The sequence below is a fragment of the Thermobia domestica genome, chromosome 2 (genome assembly GCF_964235325.1).
Source record: "Thermobia domestica chromosome 2, izTheDome1.hap1.1, whole genome shotgun sequence".
NCBI classification, from domain to species: domain Eukaryota; kingdom Metazoa; phylum Arthropoda; class Insecta; order Zygentoma; family Lepismatidae; genus Thermobia; species Thermobia domestica.
Window position 1 is genome coordinate 27,083,196 of NC_137455.1, and position 15,698 is coordinate 27,098,893.

A 15,698-nucleotide genomic window follows, 5' to 3' on the forward strand; every position below is an offset into this window, starting at 1 on the left:
TAATTTTAGTTATCTTAATTATTTTAACTTCTTGACTCCAGTGTTTTTAAAAGTATTTTTCTGTCGCATTTTATTTAGTCTTTTAACTGCATATATTAAACACCAATATCCTAACTATAAATAAAATTACATGAACTCTCTCAGTGACATAAAATAACAGGTACTTCTAGTTGACGTGGAAAGTTGAAATTAGGCATGATGGTAGTTATTTGAGACTAACCCACAGGAAAATTGCCAACAATTGCCGAAGTGGAAAATTTTCCGCCCCACATCATTAGTTATCGGTCCCCATTACAAATATTGGTAGGCTAACAATCAGAGAGAGAGAGAGAGTATTATGTCATTTAAATATCTCTCCTACTATACCCTGGCCGGCGAACGATGATTTCTGACAGCTCAGCTCGCGAGGACGACTGAGAAATGCGATGTTGCCATGTGCTTCTCGCGCAAGGGGAGAATCGTTTGCTTCCTCGTTGAGGGTGAGAGCCGGTGAGTGAAAGTTTAGCAATGTGCGGTAGTTACTATGGAGATGCGACAGGTTCTGAGCCTAAAAGGTTGGTTGACCTGCTGTCTTCTGCTCGTTCGCCGTGAGCTTGTGCAAAGCTGTCAGAAATCATTGTTCACCGGCCAGGGTATATAGACATTAGTGGCGAAACGAATCATCGAGTCAATTGAATCATGACTTTAGTCCGGATCAATAGGGACTGGGTGTAACTTCTCAGAGCCGGAGACCCGGACTAATCCGGAAGTAGCCAAAATTTCAGCTCTATAGTCAGGGCCGGATTTAGGGAAGGTGCACCGGAGCACATGCAACCCCACTTCGTTGTAAATATACACTATTTAAAATGAGAAACTAGCAGTGAAAATAGCAACACTTTCGGAAACTTTCTGCCGCCAAGTTTCCGTTTGGGGCTTAAAATGAAACGGAGTGTTGCAAAAGCAATAGTTTAAGTCTATTTTCTGAAGGTTGAAGGAAAAATTTCGCTAAGCAAAATTATCCTCATTAACACAACAGATGCCTAAATTCGTCAAAAAATGCAAATTTAATTCAAATATAGTGGTAGTTTTTAGTGCACCTCCCGTCAATAAATCCTGGATCTGGCCCTGTCTTCAGCAATATTTTAGAATTTCATAGTGGATTAAATATATCTACTGCTTGAACTCGAACATTTATTTATTTGATTCCCGGTGTTACATTTCTTGATCCAGATACTATATCTAGAATATTTTAAATATAATTTCATGTTTATTAGTTTTCTAATACTGAAAAATAATACAGTAATGTTTGAAAATAGAATATACATGAAAATAAAATATACAAAAGTATTTAACAAAATGCTGCTTGAAGTTAACTGCATCTTTAATAGTGGTTCAGAAGCGTTTATACTCTGTAGTAAAAGCTTCTAAAGCCTATGACAAACATCTTGGCATTTCAGCTAAACGAATAAAATGCAATGCAGCTCTGACGAATGCAGCTCTGACGCGACGTTGCCAAGTGGTAGAGGAGTGTGACTATGAATTGCCTAAGCAGACGATCTACAATGCTATTAGGTGGCAGGGAATAGATTGAAGTGAATGTGTACAAAATAAAGGGAACTTGGAGCGCCGCCTTCAAATGCCAAGATGTTTGTCACGCCGTTTAGTTACTTTCAGCGCAACGCTTTGACAAACAAGGTAGCAGACAATAAGCAAGCAATAAAACCATAGAGTTAGGGAGAAAACAAAGTAAGCAGAGGATCGGGTTTGTTAGGATTACATTAACTTACCAGGATTACTAAATTACATTAGGATTACTAAATTGACCAAATGTCAAAGTTGACCACATTTGGTTGACCAAATGCAACTAATGGTGGCTAACATATACCCGATTGACTATACATTGAAAGGAAACCAACACACCGAAATCTTCGTACAACTAAGAGAAGACGAATAGTTATAAATGTAGCAGTATGGTTTCAGAATGTACTAAACTGTAACCATAGTTCTGGAGAAGATCATATATTGTTTTTTTATATTTTCAAAGAAGATCAGATTTTCCGCTAGGAATCTCTAAACGTGAATATTATTTTCTAGACACTATTTTAACCAGAACCCAGTAAATATGAAACTCGAAAGGTAACTTGAGACATAATTAATGAGAGCGTTATCTTTTTCACATCACAACATTTCTAGATGAGTTTATATTGTCAGCATAACCAATGATCAATCGATTACATTCTTCACAAAAATGTCTCGAAAACATCGAAGACATCTAAAAAAAGAAGAAAACAAAACGCAAGTAAATCATTGAATACTATCACAACAGAAAAAAAAAAGAGAAAAATAATGTAACTTCATGAAAACGTGGTAGAAATGAAAGGAGCTCTTAGTAACAACCTCTGGTTATGAAGAACGATACTTGAAGTGGCTTTTGAAGGGACGAGTGGCCACCGGAAATTCTTCTACATTTTTTTTCCCTGGAGAAAGGACTTCTGGAAGACAGCAACCCAAGCAAGCAAGTGCAGACAAGCGTCGCAGGAAAAATGACCTCCCTGCCGATGGCATTTTGTGATTTATATTACTTATCGTTCGTCAGAAAGAGGGGGGTAAAAGGGACTAAAACCGGTAAGAAAAAAACACCAAAGTCCTTCTCAGATGACCAATCGAAATTTGACACGGCTATGGGTTTTCAATTTCCTTTTGCCTCATACTCTAAGGGTATAGACCATATAGTCAGCTTAAGTGTGTGCGTGTGTCCAATTTCTCTTCCTTTTCTTTAACCCTAGCCGTCCAAGATTCAAGAGATTTGAGAAGCAAAAAGACGCTTAAGACGAATATATTTTTTTATATATCATTGCAGTTTCTTCTTCTTTTTTTTTCTTGTGGTAAACTTGAATTGGGACTTTTGCAGGCGAAGCGTAAAAGATATATGTTCGTTAGGCGACCGTCACAGCTCTGACTCAATATACTCAAAAAAATATCTTATGAACACACTTTCCTGCTTCTATGGTTCTTATTACTCGATCCATTTGTTACCTTGTTTTTCCTTTCCTTTCTCCTATTTGGTCGCTGTCTAACTTCTTAAGTCCTTCGTCGAGAAATAAAGGTACTTTTCTTTCGTTTGATTAATAACGTAGCTTCATAAACATATGCGGTTTCGAAAACATATATATCGGTTCGTGAGTAAGGACTTCATGTGCACAAAAATATTAATACGTAATCTTGTCCCTAATGTAAAATAGAGTTGGTGATAATTAAAAATGTGCTTCAGAAACATTAGTAAATTGAAAATACTAATATATTAACAAGAAATATTAGGTACAAATTCTGTTAATAGAAATGATCAAATTTTGATGAGAAAGAAATCGAACAAGAATTTTACGAATGATCAAAAAAATGCATAAAAATTGCAATCTTGGCCAACAATTATTTTTTGGATCAGCGGCCACAAAATTTTTGAATGGCCCCTAAATCGAGTTTTCGTATTTTGTGCGGAATAAGCACATCATACAGAATTAAGTGATAGTTTGGGTTTGTCTACATTATGTGTAGTTCTCAAGATATAAGGCCTACAAGAAAATTTTAGATTGAAATATAATGTATCTTTTGATTAAAAAAAAAACAACTAAAAAAGTCTAATGGAAAATAACATTATGTTCATTTCATTAAGATTAGGAAACAAATTGCAGAATAAAGTGAAGAAGAACATTTAAATTTAATATTTGAAAGATGAAAAGTTAATTATAATTGAATGCACTTTTTTCGAGATTAGGCAGGAAAGCACACTTAAAATAAAGTGAAAACAATAAGATATTTTAAAATTCGAAACAACGAAACTTAAATTCCTGTTGAGATTACAGGCAAAGAAAGCGTAGATCAGTAAAGAAATCGTTTGTTTGAAAATTTACAAATACAAACAACCTTTAATTCTGGTTATGTTTACTTTGTTGAGAAAATCTCGCATAAATCAGGATAAGAAAATATATTTTGAAAGTATAAAGAAACAACGTCACAAATATAGTGACTTTCATTTGTATACTGTACATACATAGATAACTTTCAAGGTAGAAAAGTTAATTCTGATAAATTTTTCTGAAATTAGAAAGTAAAGAAATCGAAGATTAGAATTTAGGTAACATTTCGTTTTTAAGTTTTAAGATCAGCTCTTAATACTGACCATGCTCAGTATACTGAAGCGAGAAGAAAATCAAGCATAAAGTAAGTAAAGACAAACTATTTGTTTTAAAGTTTAAACGAACAAAACTTAACTCAGATCATGTTCTCTTCGTTAAGATTAGGATGTAAAGAAAACCTAAAAACTAGAATGAAAACACATATATTATTTTCAAATTTGAAAGAATTAAAACTTATTTGTGAGTATCTTCACATTGTTGAGATTAAGGAAGAACAAAGTGAATGTTTTATTTAAAAATCTGGAAAGAACGAAAACTAATTTATATCGTGTTCACTTGGATGAAATTACGAGATAAAGCAACAATAAGCTAAGGGGAAGGAAATTATTGTGTTTTGTAAAATGTAAAAGAACTAAAATTATACAGTCACACACACAACATAAAAGTTTTGTGCACCAGATACCAGAGTTTTTTTAAGTATATGAAAATTAAAAGAAAAATTGAAATATTTCCGTTTTACGTGTCATGGTTATGCCGGCTAAAGGAGACCGAGATGATACGAAATGAATGAAATGGTGGAATGAAGGAAGTGGGAGGAAAGGAGAGAACCCCGATAAAACCCACACACACGGTGTTTGTCCACCACAAACCTCACTGGGCGTTAGCTAGGATTGTCCTGCAGTTGAAAAGAGTAGAGAAAAGGCGAACTGAACTGAAAACAATATTTTAAGATTTGAAAGAACTAAACTTGACTATGGTTGTCTTCTCTTTTTGAGCTTAGGATAGAGAACAAACTAACATTAGAGTTAGTTATTAATTTTGCTTCAAGGATGTAGAATTACAAATCTTAATTCTAAATGCTATAACTTTGTTGATATTAAGAAACTACGTTGCGCCAAAAAGTATTCAGTTCCTTTCGTAGAAATTAGAAACTGAATCAAACGTAAATTATAGCGAACAAAACATTTTATTTTAAAATTTTGAAAGAATTAAGTTATTTTTGATTGTGTTCTCTTGTATCACGTTTTAGTCCACAAAAAGGACGATATCCAGAAATATTTATTTTTTTCTTTTATTCAAAACCATTTAAAAGAGAGGCATTGAAAAGAGTTGAGTTGATTTTGAGTTTAACGTCCCGTTCAGCAGCGAGGCTATATGAGACGTGGACTTACTGATTAGCGTGGAATCCGAACCACATGAGCTCCCGCCGGGAATCGAACCCGGGTCTCTCACGCCATAGGCGCGTATGCTAACCGCTTAGCCACGAAGGAGCTCGCAATAAAAAGATTATTGAAAAATAAAAAAAGAGTAACTTCATATAGTAAAGCAAAAACAATAACTGTTTTTTTAACACGGAAGAGAATTTTTTCGCAAAATTATTAGCAGACACTGTACAAAAATCTAACAGTCTTTGAGTGACGTCACAGTCGAAAGAAACGGAAGAAACAGGATTTTCGATGGAAATAAATTTAAGCATTTTCATTAAAAGACGGAAGGAAAGCAGTGACCAAGTATAAAAATATCAAAAATAGTATTTTGGCGAAAGTAGAATAGTATACAGGGCTATGACGTAGTTGGTTCAAGGTTACGGTTTGTAATGTGGAAGAGAATTGAGATGGTACATAACGACTTGTTTAGTTCGCACAGTTTTTCGAGGTTCATAACCCGCGAAGACCCATCCGTGGCCTGTAATGCAGTAAATAATTAGCTCCGAAACTAGTTTCCTTTAGCTGTATTAAAACTTACGGCCAAAGTGTGCTTGAGGCTAAGTCACTTTGAGTATACGCGACTTTATCCGTCGTTATAGTTTGATTAACAGTGTAGAGATGGTTGTATTTATGTAAATATTAGGTCTTATATTTCCAGTATGCATAACTTATTAATCTAGGCAACTCGAGAAAGAGTTAACTATGTCTCATTATAACGTTTTCCAAGTGTATTCTAGAGTAGAAGGGAGCTTAATATTACTTTCATTCGTACTTTATCTTTATAGAGAATAAGTCTTTAAATTCAGTATTAATTGCTCTGTGTAATATTATGTTACTTGTTAATGCTGTTAATTAAAAGTAGAATATGTTCATGTCTTGGACAGCACGATTCACGAACCCAGGATATTTGGTACTATATACTACCATTATATCTTTTGTATTTACTGAGCGAAGTAGCTCAAGTGGTAGAGCGTTGGCTTCGCATTCCCGCTGCCGATCATCCTGACTGGGGTTTTCCAGGGTTTCCCTCAGTCCTACCAGGCAAATGCCGGGATGGTACCTACTAAGTAGGCCCTGGCCGATACCTTCCCAAATCCTTCCCATTGTTATTGTTGTTGTTAGATATCTAGTATAAAATGGCCTCTGAGCTGTATCTGGTTATTGTTAAATAAATAAATAAATTAACTCAAAATTATCAGTAATTTACTTCAATAAATAGGTATTGAAAATTCCAATTGATTTTCTTTTATTTCAATAACTAATTGGTAACAATAAATACCTGTAGTATCAATAAATAATCTTATCTAATATATTGGGTTAAGTAAATCGCAAAAAATTCAACAAATCCTAGCATTTCTAATATTTCAATTATTTCTAAATTATTTCAAAATTATGTGTTTGGTAAATATTTAAAAAAAAAGTGATTAACATAAGTTATGAAGGATTCTAGTAACCCGTAAATTAAGGTTAATGTAGTATGACTGCAGATTTCTATTATGAAAAATTATATTATGTAGAACTTGTTTGAGCAGTGGCGGATCTAGCCCTGGGCCGGGGAACCTAGCCCCCAAATTTTTAGTACTAAAAATCATTTATGCTATTATCTGAATATGTTTTGGAAGTTTATAGAAATCTCAACATATTATAGTCTGGATTTTGACTGCCCCGTCCCCAATTTTCACCTTCTAGAACCGCCTCTGTGCTTGAGATTCGAAAGTAAAATAAGATTAGAATAGATTGAACAACTTATTTTTTAAATAATTAATTAAAGAATACAATAAATTATAATTTTCACTTCTTTCATATTGAAAAGAAATAAAAAACGATTAAAAATATTCTTTTCAAAGTATAGTCCCCCCGTTTTTTTAACATAAAGGGCACTATACCCAATTACAAAGTTGACCGTAAATATTCAATGTAAGTACAATTATAAAACCAGCTTTATATGCAGTATTATTTGCTTACAGTTCTGTATGGTCTCTATTCATTACGTAGTGCTTGGTTGTTTTCAAAACTGTGTTCATTCAACCCAAACATGTCAATATCTGGAGGTTTTATTCTATGCTAATGCAACAACCTCTCATTCGCGATAAAGGGTTTTATGTAGAATGTCAGTTCGTATCTTGACGCAGCAAAATGAGTTGCTATTGACAGATCTATTTCTAGATGACAGAGCATATACAATATATAAAGATTTAATTCAATGACATCAATGTTCACTACCTTCAAATTGGATAGAAATCAAAAATAAGGTGAAAAATATTCTTTCCAAAGTAATAACAATATAAAATAAAATAGATTACTTTGCTTTCACAAACTTATGAACAAGGATCTATTATTGATGTATATTGTAGGAGAAAGGAAATACTTTCTCTTACAAACTGCAACACCAAAGCATATGAGTAATCTTGTAACGGTAACTTGTAAAAACTTGTTCTTTCTGGATAGAGTTATATACAGGGTGTTACTGTTTGAAATGGAGTCTGGCCGTCGACATGTCAGCCTAAGATACAGTAACTTCATCACTTATGTTGTGGGTCCAGGTAAATGGGAACCTTGCACTTTCATTTAAAATTGGGCGTATAAAGAGTGTACAGCCCAAAGGGCTCGTCCGATTAAAAAAAAAAAAAAATCTTCACTTTAGATTGAAAACATCATATTTGGAGATGGTTTTTCCTCTTACATTTTGTTGTAACTCTGACAATAACTGAGTTAGCCTATGTGAGGGGACTTATTAGACACCCTGTATAGTAAGTGAGAAAGCCATAGTGGATGTATGTAAATTCGTTTATAAAGAAGATTAATTATAAAAATAAGAAGTTAAATGCAGAAAATGCACGAAAAATACAATAGTTCAAATAAATTCGGTTTCTTGTGTTGTATTTAATCAGTTGGTATATGAATTATTTTCGAAGCATCTCCATAATGTTAATATAACAAACCAAAGTCTTCTCAATCAAAATACCCACTACGTTTTATAATTGCATTTGACGAGATTTTCGTGGAGCATATTTTTTTACTTAATCCTAGAAACTATAGGTGAAGTATAGGATACCCCACTACGCATTTCAAGTGAGCGCGCATGCGCATTATTTCAGCTACACTGTTGCCCTCACGTGACTTTTATTACTTTAGCCTGTTTTTTTATTGGGATTCTGTACAACCCACATATACGGTAGTGTTATAAATTCCAACCTATACGTTCTAGGGTTAAAATCATGAGACAGGTATAGATGCACTTCCTCATTACTGACTCATTTCAACTTCAGGAAACCAAGGTGTTTAAGAATTCTCAAATTAATTTACTTCATATTTCATATAATCGAATTTTTTTTTTACAAAGTATAATGTAATATATGTATTTTAATCATGGCGAGACGTAAAGTGAGTTCTCTATTTTTATGATTTCATCCAGAAACGGACAGATTGTGTTTACACCATAAACATACTGGTATACAACATACTGGATCAATACCTAACTTTATTGATCAATACCTGGATCAATACACATTTTTACTAAATGTATTGTAGAACACTTGTTTCTAATCAGAAAATGAGAAGTGATCTATTGTATATTAGGATATACATTTCTTGCTTAATTCTTCACTGACTTTAACCCCAGGAAATGGGTATGACAAAACCTTCCACAAAACACAGAATAATCAAATAAATTAAAATTCCTTTTTTTTTAATGAAAGTTATCGTTAACCATATTCTTAAATTGAGTGAAGGGTTATTTTTACTAATTCTTTCTTGGTAAAATTTAAGCAGTTATTGCTCCAGAATGTTTAATGTAATAATAATAATAATAATAATAATAATAATAATAATAATAATAATAATAATAATATTTTTTTCTGAAGAACTGGCTTGTTTAGATAGTTCTTCGTTATTTCTCGATTGATGTCTTTTTTCGTTCTAGCCAATTTTTCTAAAGGTTTCTCGAGTTCTCTAAATTAAAATGTTGTTTAGGTTTTTCTCAGTTGTTTATTGGTTTCTTTGTTTGCACATTTTCTTCACCGAATTTCTTTATTTTTACATTTCCTTTCTTAATTTCTTTCTTTTTTTTTTCATGTAGGTTTAGGAAACTAGCTGCTGAGCATTTATCGAAATCCATTGATCGCCGCTTTCTTTGATGGCAATAGCGGCTAGAAATGAGCGGTACTAAACTGGGCTTTGCTATTGTAGTTAGCGGCGGTGAATGATTCAAACTAGGCGATGACAGGTCACGTGATTTTTTTGTTAAGGTCAATGATTTCTTGCACTCAGATATTCCCATTCCCTCTTAAACTTTCGACTAAGGTAAAGTAATTTTTTTTCGGAAGTTTCTTTTATGAGATAGGAACTGATTCTTTTCAATATTGCCTGGCTCTGTCTCCAAATGCATTGTATCAAAGAAGATACTTGAAAACCATGAACATTGCTACGTCAAACAGTAAAAAAATAACTTCAAGATCACCATATGCGTATAGCTCTTTCCTTTTTTCCTTTCGAACAGCAGGGATTCCTGGAAAACTCGATTTCCACATCCCTCAAAATGCAAATATTTTAAAAAATAAAGACGACATTAGCCAACAGAACTTGGAATTGTTTAGTAAATATTTTGTTTTGAAATAGAGTACATGGAATGTAATTGCTATTTCTTCCGAGATAAAAATTTACAAACATCAAAGTACCGAAGTATATTGTCGGAACCCTTTGGGGGCCCGGCCTCCTACCCCGTTCCCTACGTTTCTGCTCTGAAAGAAATGAAACGAAAATGTATGTTCTCGTAGTGATTTATAGTCTCGGTGAAAATATAAGGCAACTCCGTGGAAAGAAAAGTTTAGACATACCGTGCAATACTGTCTAATAACAGGCAAATTGTGTGTACGTACGCTAATAATTAAATTCTAGTTAGCAATTTTAGACTTTTTTTAGACTCAGTTTAATCTATACACAATTCATAAAACATATTTCAGCATGTTTTACGATGCTTTAACTATAAAACATTGTTAAACATAAAACTAACACACAGTGTTTCTTTCTCGGATGAATGAAACCAATTAAAATTACAATATTAACAATTTATAAAAAAAGTTGAAAGCATACGGTACTTGACAAAGAACGCTTTGTTAGAATTTCATTTCGTCTATCAAAAAAACCTTTTCAATTACAAACCAAATAAAAGTAAAAAGGTTAAATCAACATTATTAAAGAAAAATGAATTAAGTCAAAAAAAAAAAAAAAAAAAAAAAATACGAACACACATGTATGTAATGGTATTCTTGTATTCAAGCTTCGTTGAAGAGCGCTCTTACAATTTTCAGGCTCTTCGTTGTTAATTGGGTCAAATTATTACGAAACAAGGTTATTTCTTCTTCATAGTTGTATTAAAATTAGATTATACCATTTTTATTTCTGGTTTTCTGGGAGATATATAAGGGGGAGAAAAAAAAAAGAATTAAGCTCGAATAATTCGTGATTCATGTTATAAAATAAATATATTAGTAGAGTTGGTTTTAGAAAGCGCAAAAATTTCGGTTTGTTACATTATTAAAACCTCTTCTGAAACAAACGATTGTAGTATGTATTTTTCTTGTTTACTTGCGCGAGTTTGTTTGTGTATGTTTAAACTGGATGTACCAAAAGGCAGACAGAGAGAGAGAGAGAGAGAGAGTTAAATTTATGAGGTTTTCCCAGAAATTTTCTAAAACAGAAAAAAAAAGTTTCATAATACCATTATTATGGTTGGTAACTTGGCGTGGTTAAAATGAAGTGTTTGTAACTTATTTTCACAGTAGGTGGTACCACAATTCTCTTCTAATGACTGTAAAGAAATCCATTTATGTAGTTAGTTTCCACGACTGAATGCATGACATAAAATATGTAGAGAGTTTCACCACGCTATTCTGCGTTCTCGTTTCCTCTGCATACTAGCTAGGAATATATGGCGTAGCGGTTGTGTTATTAAATTATATTAATTGTGCATGGGAGAACGATTTATAGCCCAAATATTATTAATTTCTAATCCGTAACAGCACGTTGGTTTACTATAAACAGTAGCACAGGATATAGAGGTGGCTCCAGAGGGACGTCGCACAGATAAAAATTAAATTTTCAATAAAAACTAAAAGACGATTTTCTTATTGTACTAATTGTATAACAATCATCTCATCTTTATTTCTCTAGAAACAAGGGAGAAATATAAAATTTAAGGCAATAGGTATTCTATCGCCTTTTGTCAATATTCTTGATAGTATATGATATGTGCGAATAATAAATAATGTAAAAGCTGTTCTTTCAACTTATCAACACGGTTTGTTACGCAATAGATCTACTTAGGCAAACTTATCAATGTTAACAAATTTTATAGCAACACAATTAAATGTCGTTTATATTGATTTTAGCAAGGCATTTGATGTCGTTCATCATGATGTATTGCTACCTAAAGTAGCATCCCTGAATTTATCGATACAAGCAATGGAGTATCTTGTATCGTACTTGCATCACCGAAAACAATATGTTTCACACAAATGATTTTGTTACTGAAAAGTTCAATACTCTATCGGGAGTCCCTCAAGGATCTAATCTAAGTCCCCTGTTGTTTCTTCTTATTATTAATGATACTCCTCTGTGTATTAAAACTACTCACGTTCCTTTTGCCGATGATCTCAAATTATACTCCAAAGTAAGTTCAATTGATGACTGCATGAAACTTCAATAGAATCTACAAGGTTCAAATATAGTGTGATAAGAATAAATTAATCCTGAATGTCTCCAAGTGTAAATTTGTACTTTTCACTAGAAAAGAAAATTCAATTAACTTTACCTATACAATAAGTGGCACTTCTTTATATACCTCAAATACTATCAAAGATCTAGGAGTTACATTTGATAGCAAACTAACCTTTGCTAAACACATTGGCACAATAACAAATAGTGTATACAGAAACCTAGGTTTAATTTATAGGATAGGACAACCAATATGTATAAGGTTATATTTTTCGTATGTGAGGTCAAAATTAGAATACTGTTGTACTGTTTGGATATGTCCCCTGTAAAGACGTAATAATGAATTTTAGTTTTCAAACTTTAGAAAAAACAATATTAATTTTTGATTTGTTGTACTTACACACATTATTAAATGGTAAAATTAATTGTCCAGAATTAGTTTCAGAAGTGTTGTTACGAGTTCCAACAGGTAAGACTAGAAGAGCAAACATTGGGACATTCTATTGTAGAAAAGCAAGAACTAACATGTTACTTAAATCTTCTCTGTGGAGAATGTGTGCTTCATATGACGAAATGATTAGATTTCATGTAGTAGATGTATTTAGTATGTCCGGAAACAAGTTCAAAACAATTGTCAGGCAATAACTTCTGTATAATTAAACGACGTATATTTGTGTATGTATAGTAGTGTATGTTAGATAATTACGTAGCTACACAATACTATAACTGGGCATTAAGCCTGTTGTGTTGTCTTTATGAAATAAATAAATTTCCTATTTACTAATTGTACGATTTGATTATCTAATCATCGCTTATGGCAGATATGGAAGGAAAATGTTTTATAACCTGTTGTCAATGATTCCTCTGGAAAGAAGCGGGCAGAGAGACAACTGAATTTCATTTAGGTAATTGTTGAATGTAAGCGAAAAAAAAATCGGGAAGAAGCTTCGCTAAGACGATTTAGAGGGGAGCAAAGGTGAATGTGCACCATCCCTTTGTTGTAAATATACATTATCTAAAATGGAAAGCTAATGTGAAGAAATCAACACTTTTCGAAACTTTCTGCCATCATGTTTTCGTTTGGGGCTTAAAAGAAAGCAGAGCTTTGCAAAAGCAATAGTTTAAGTCGATTTTCAAAAGGTTAAGGAAAATGATTCAACAAGCAAAGCAATATAGCATTTGTCAAGTAGGAAAGGAAACAGAAGGCAGGAGGAAAGAAGAAAATTTGTTTCCTGTATAAAACTTGCAATCACTTTAAAATACCCTCCGCCCCCCTTCCGTTCTATGTATCAGATTTGTCAGGAGTAAAGAATATTGTCACATATCACTTTGAAGAGCTCCAGTGTGATTATTTGTTTTGGTAGTCATTGGTGCACCCCCTCAGACAGTCCTGGATCCGACCATGTATATATATATATATATATATATATATATATATATACAGTGGCGTAGGGAAGGGGTGGGCCCAGGGGGGCCGGGCCCCCTCCAAAGGGTTTCGACAATTCACTTTGGTACTTTGATATTTATAATTTTTTTCTCGAAAGAAACAGAAATTGCCTTTCATGTACTCTATTTTAAAACAAAATATGTCACTAAACAGCTCCTAGACAAGCTGTGTTCGCCAACATCGTCTTTGTTTTTAAAATGTCAGAATTTGGGGTCTTTATTATTATTATTATTAAAATACATTCTGCTTCAACAAACGCATATATATATATATATATATATATATATATATATATATATATATATATATATATATATATATATAACATGACTCCGAACACTAAGGCCCACCCCAAATAAAAATTCTGGCTACGCTACTGTATATATATATATATATATATATATATATATATATATATATATATATATATATATAAATTGTGAATTTCTACAATTTTTTTTTAAATATAAGGACACGAGTAAAGAATAAACACATTCTTGAACATTGCAACAATACCAGAAGTTAATTTCTCGCTATAACCTGAACTCAGAAGTTGTATTAAAGCTGTTTATTTTATTTATTTATTTTATTTTATTTATTTTTTTTTTGTTTTAGTCAGGGACAAAAGTGAGGGGAACGCGAGAGGACGTCGTCTCCCACTTCTAAAAAACATATATCCCTCCACTACCTAAAAATTAAAGTGCGCGAAGGTAAGCACGGGGGACGTCGTGACGTCATGCGTACCCCTACATTTTCAGTTCCACTTTTGATCTTGGTTTTAGTAAATTGATAAAACTAGTGATGATAGCTAATTCTCAGCACGCCAAGCATGGGCACCCGCAGGATATTTTCCAAGGGGGGGGGGGGAGCAAGACACACACACACACACAATTGCTAGAATTAAATCCAACAAAACAAAACTTTATTGCTATCAGCACCACGTCAGCAAAAGAAACAACAAAGAGCGAAATTATCTTTTCAACTCAGTTGACTGATACCATCATTCAAAATACTTAACGTTGCATGCAGCATCAGGCTGAATATAATTATTACTGAAAAGAAATGAAACATCACATGGGGGAGAGAAGTAGATTAAAATCTTAGGGATGTATTTGACTAAATTTTGTCACTCTAAATCATTTAGTGAATGTTGATTTTAAAAGTATACTATTAACCTATAAATGTTGATTTTAAAAGTACAGAAGAACCTATAAATGTTAACCTTTTTCGAAAATCCAGGGAGGGGCAATTGCCCCCTCTTTCCCCCCTCTGTGGGCGCCCATGACGCCAAGTCCTATTGAACAAATGACTTTTATCTATATCGTTTTGGGGAGGGTATCATGTTCAAACCGGAAATTCTTGATACTTGCGGATGAATGGAGAGATAGGGGAGAAAATGGAACCTGTTGTTGTAATGCTGAATTCATATACAAGTATGTATATATATGTAAAGATTTTCGCTATATCTTGCTGCTTTTCTTAATCTATACCCGTCAACTAGTGACAGACGGACAGAAGATACGTACTTCGGAATTCTGAATTGTTATAGAGATAACCAACATTTCTATGGAATTCATTAGTGTCAAGAAGTCCATGTTAAGAAATAGAAATAAGTGCAAGAAATTAAATGTAGCAATGTCTATTTGTAACTTGAAAGCACATTATTGCCTAGCACTTAATAATTTTTACATTATCAATTAAGTAGACCAAAACCTATTTTCTGTAAAATAAATTTTTGCGTCTAGTAATTTCAAACTTGCATACTTACCCATCAACTAAAGGCACCTCTTTAAGTATGTTTTCAACGACATCTAGGCGAGTTTCTAATATAGTTGATGAATGCAGTTCTAAAGCAAGGGGAACTCCAACACCGATACCAAGAGCGCCAGCGACAATCAATCCTCCGCAAACAGCCAGCCATTGTTTCACATCAATATTTCTTCCTGAAATTAAAGAAAGGAAGTATAAAGGTTTTGAGTGACATACATTCAATAATGCAGCTAAAACTAACATTCAAAAGGCAGAGAATATGGGCAATTATTAAATCAAGAAAATCGAATCGATAAAATTGCTAATTTTCCCATAACACTGCATTCAAGAAAGATTTTAGGACATATCGTTTTACAAGATTTTGTTTACCAAAATTAGGTATATACGAGGGGCGTGCCATAATGATTTACATTCTTTTCTCGTTCCAGGTGCAGTGACCACGAAGTT

The 15,698-nt window shown here is 33.1% G+C and overlaps 1 protein-coding gene across 1 annotated transcript in view; it reads right to left on the reverse strand.

The window, feature by feature from the left end:
* Positions 1-15,698, reverse strand: part of LOC145671296 (dipeptidase 1-like) — a 408,614-nt gene that overhangs the window by 152,255 nt on the left and 240,661 nt on the right. Inside the window, exon 3 of the mRNA XM_081740265.1 lies at positions 15,250-15,424. Within this exon, the coding sequence (XP_081596391.1) occupies positions 15,250-15,424 (175 nt within the window). The remainder of the gene's footprint in view (positions 1-15,249; positions 15,425-15,698) is intronic.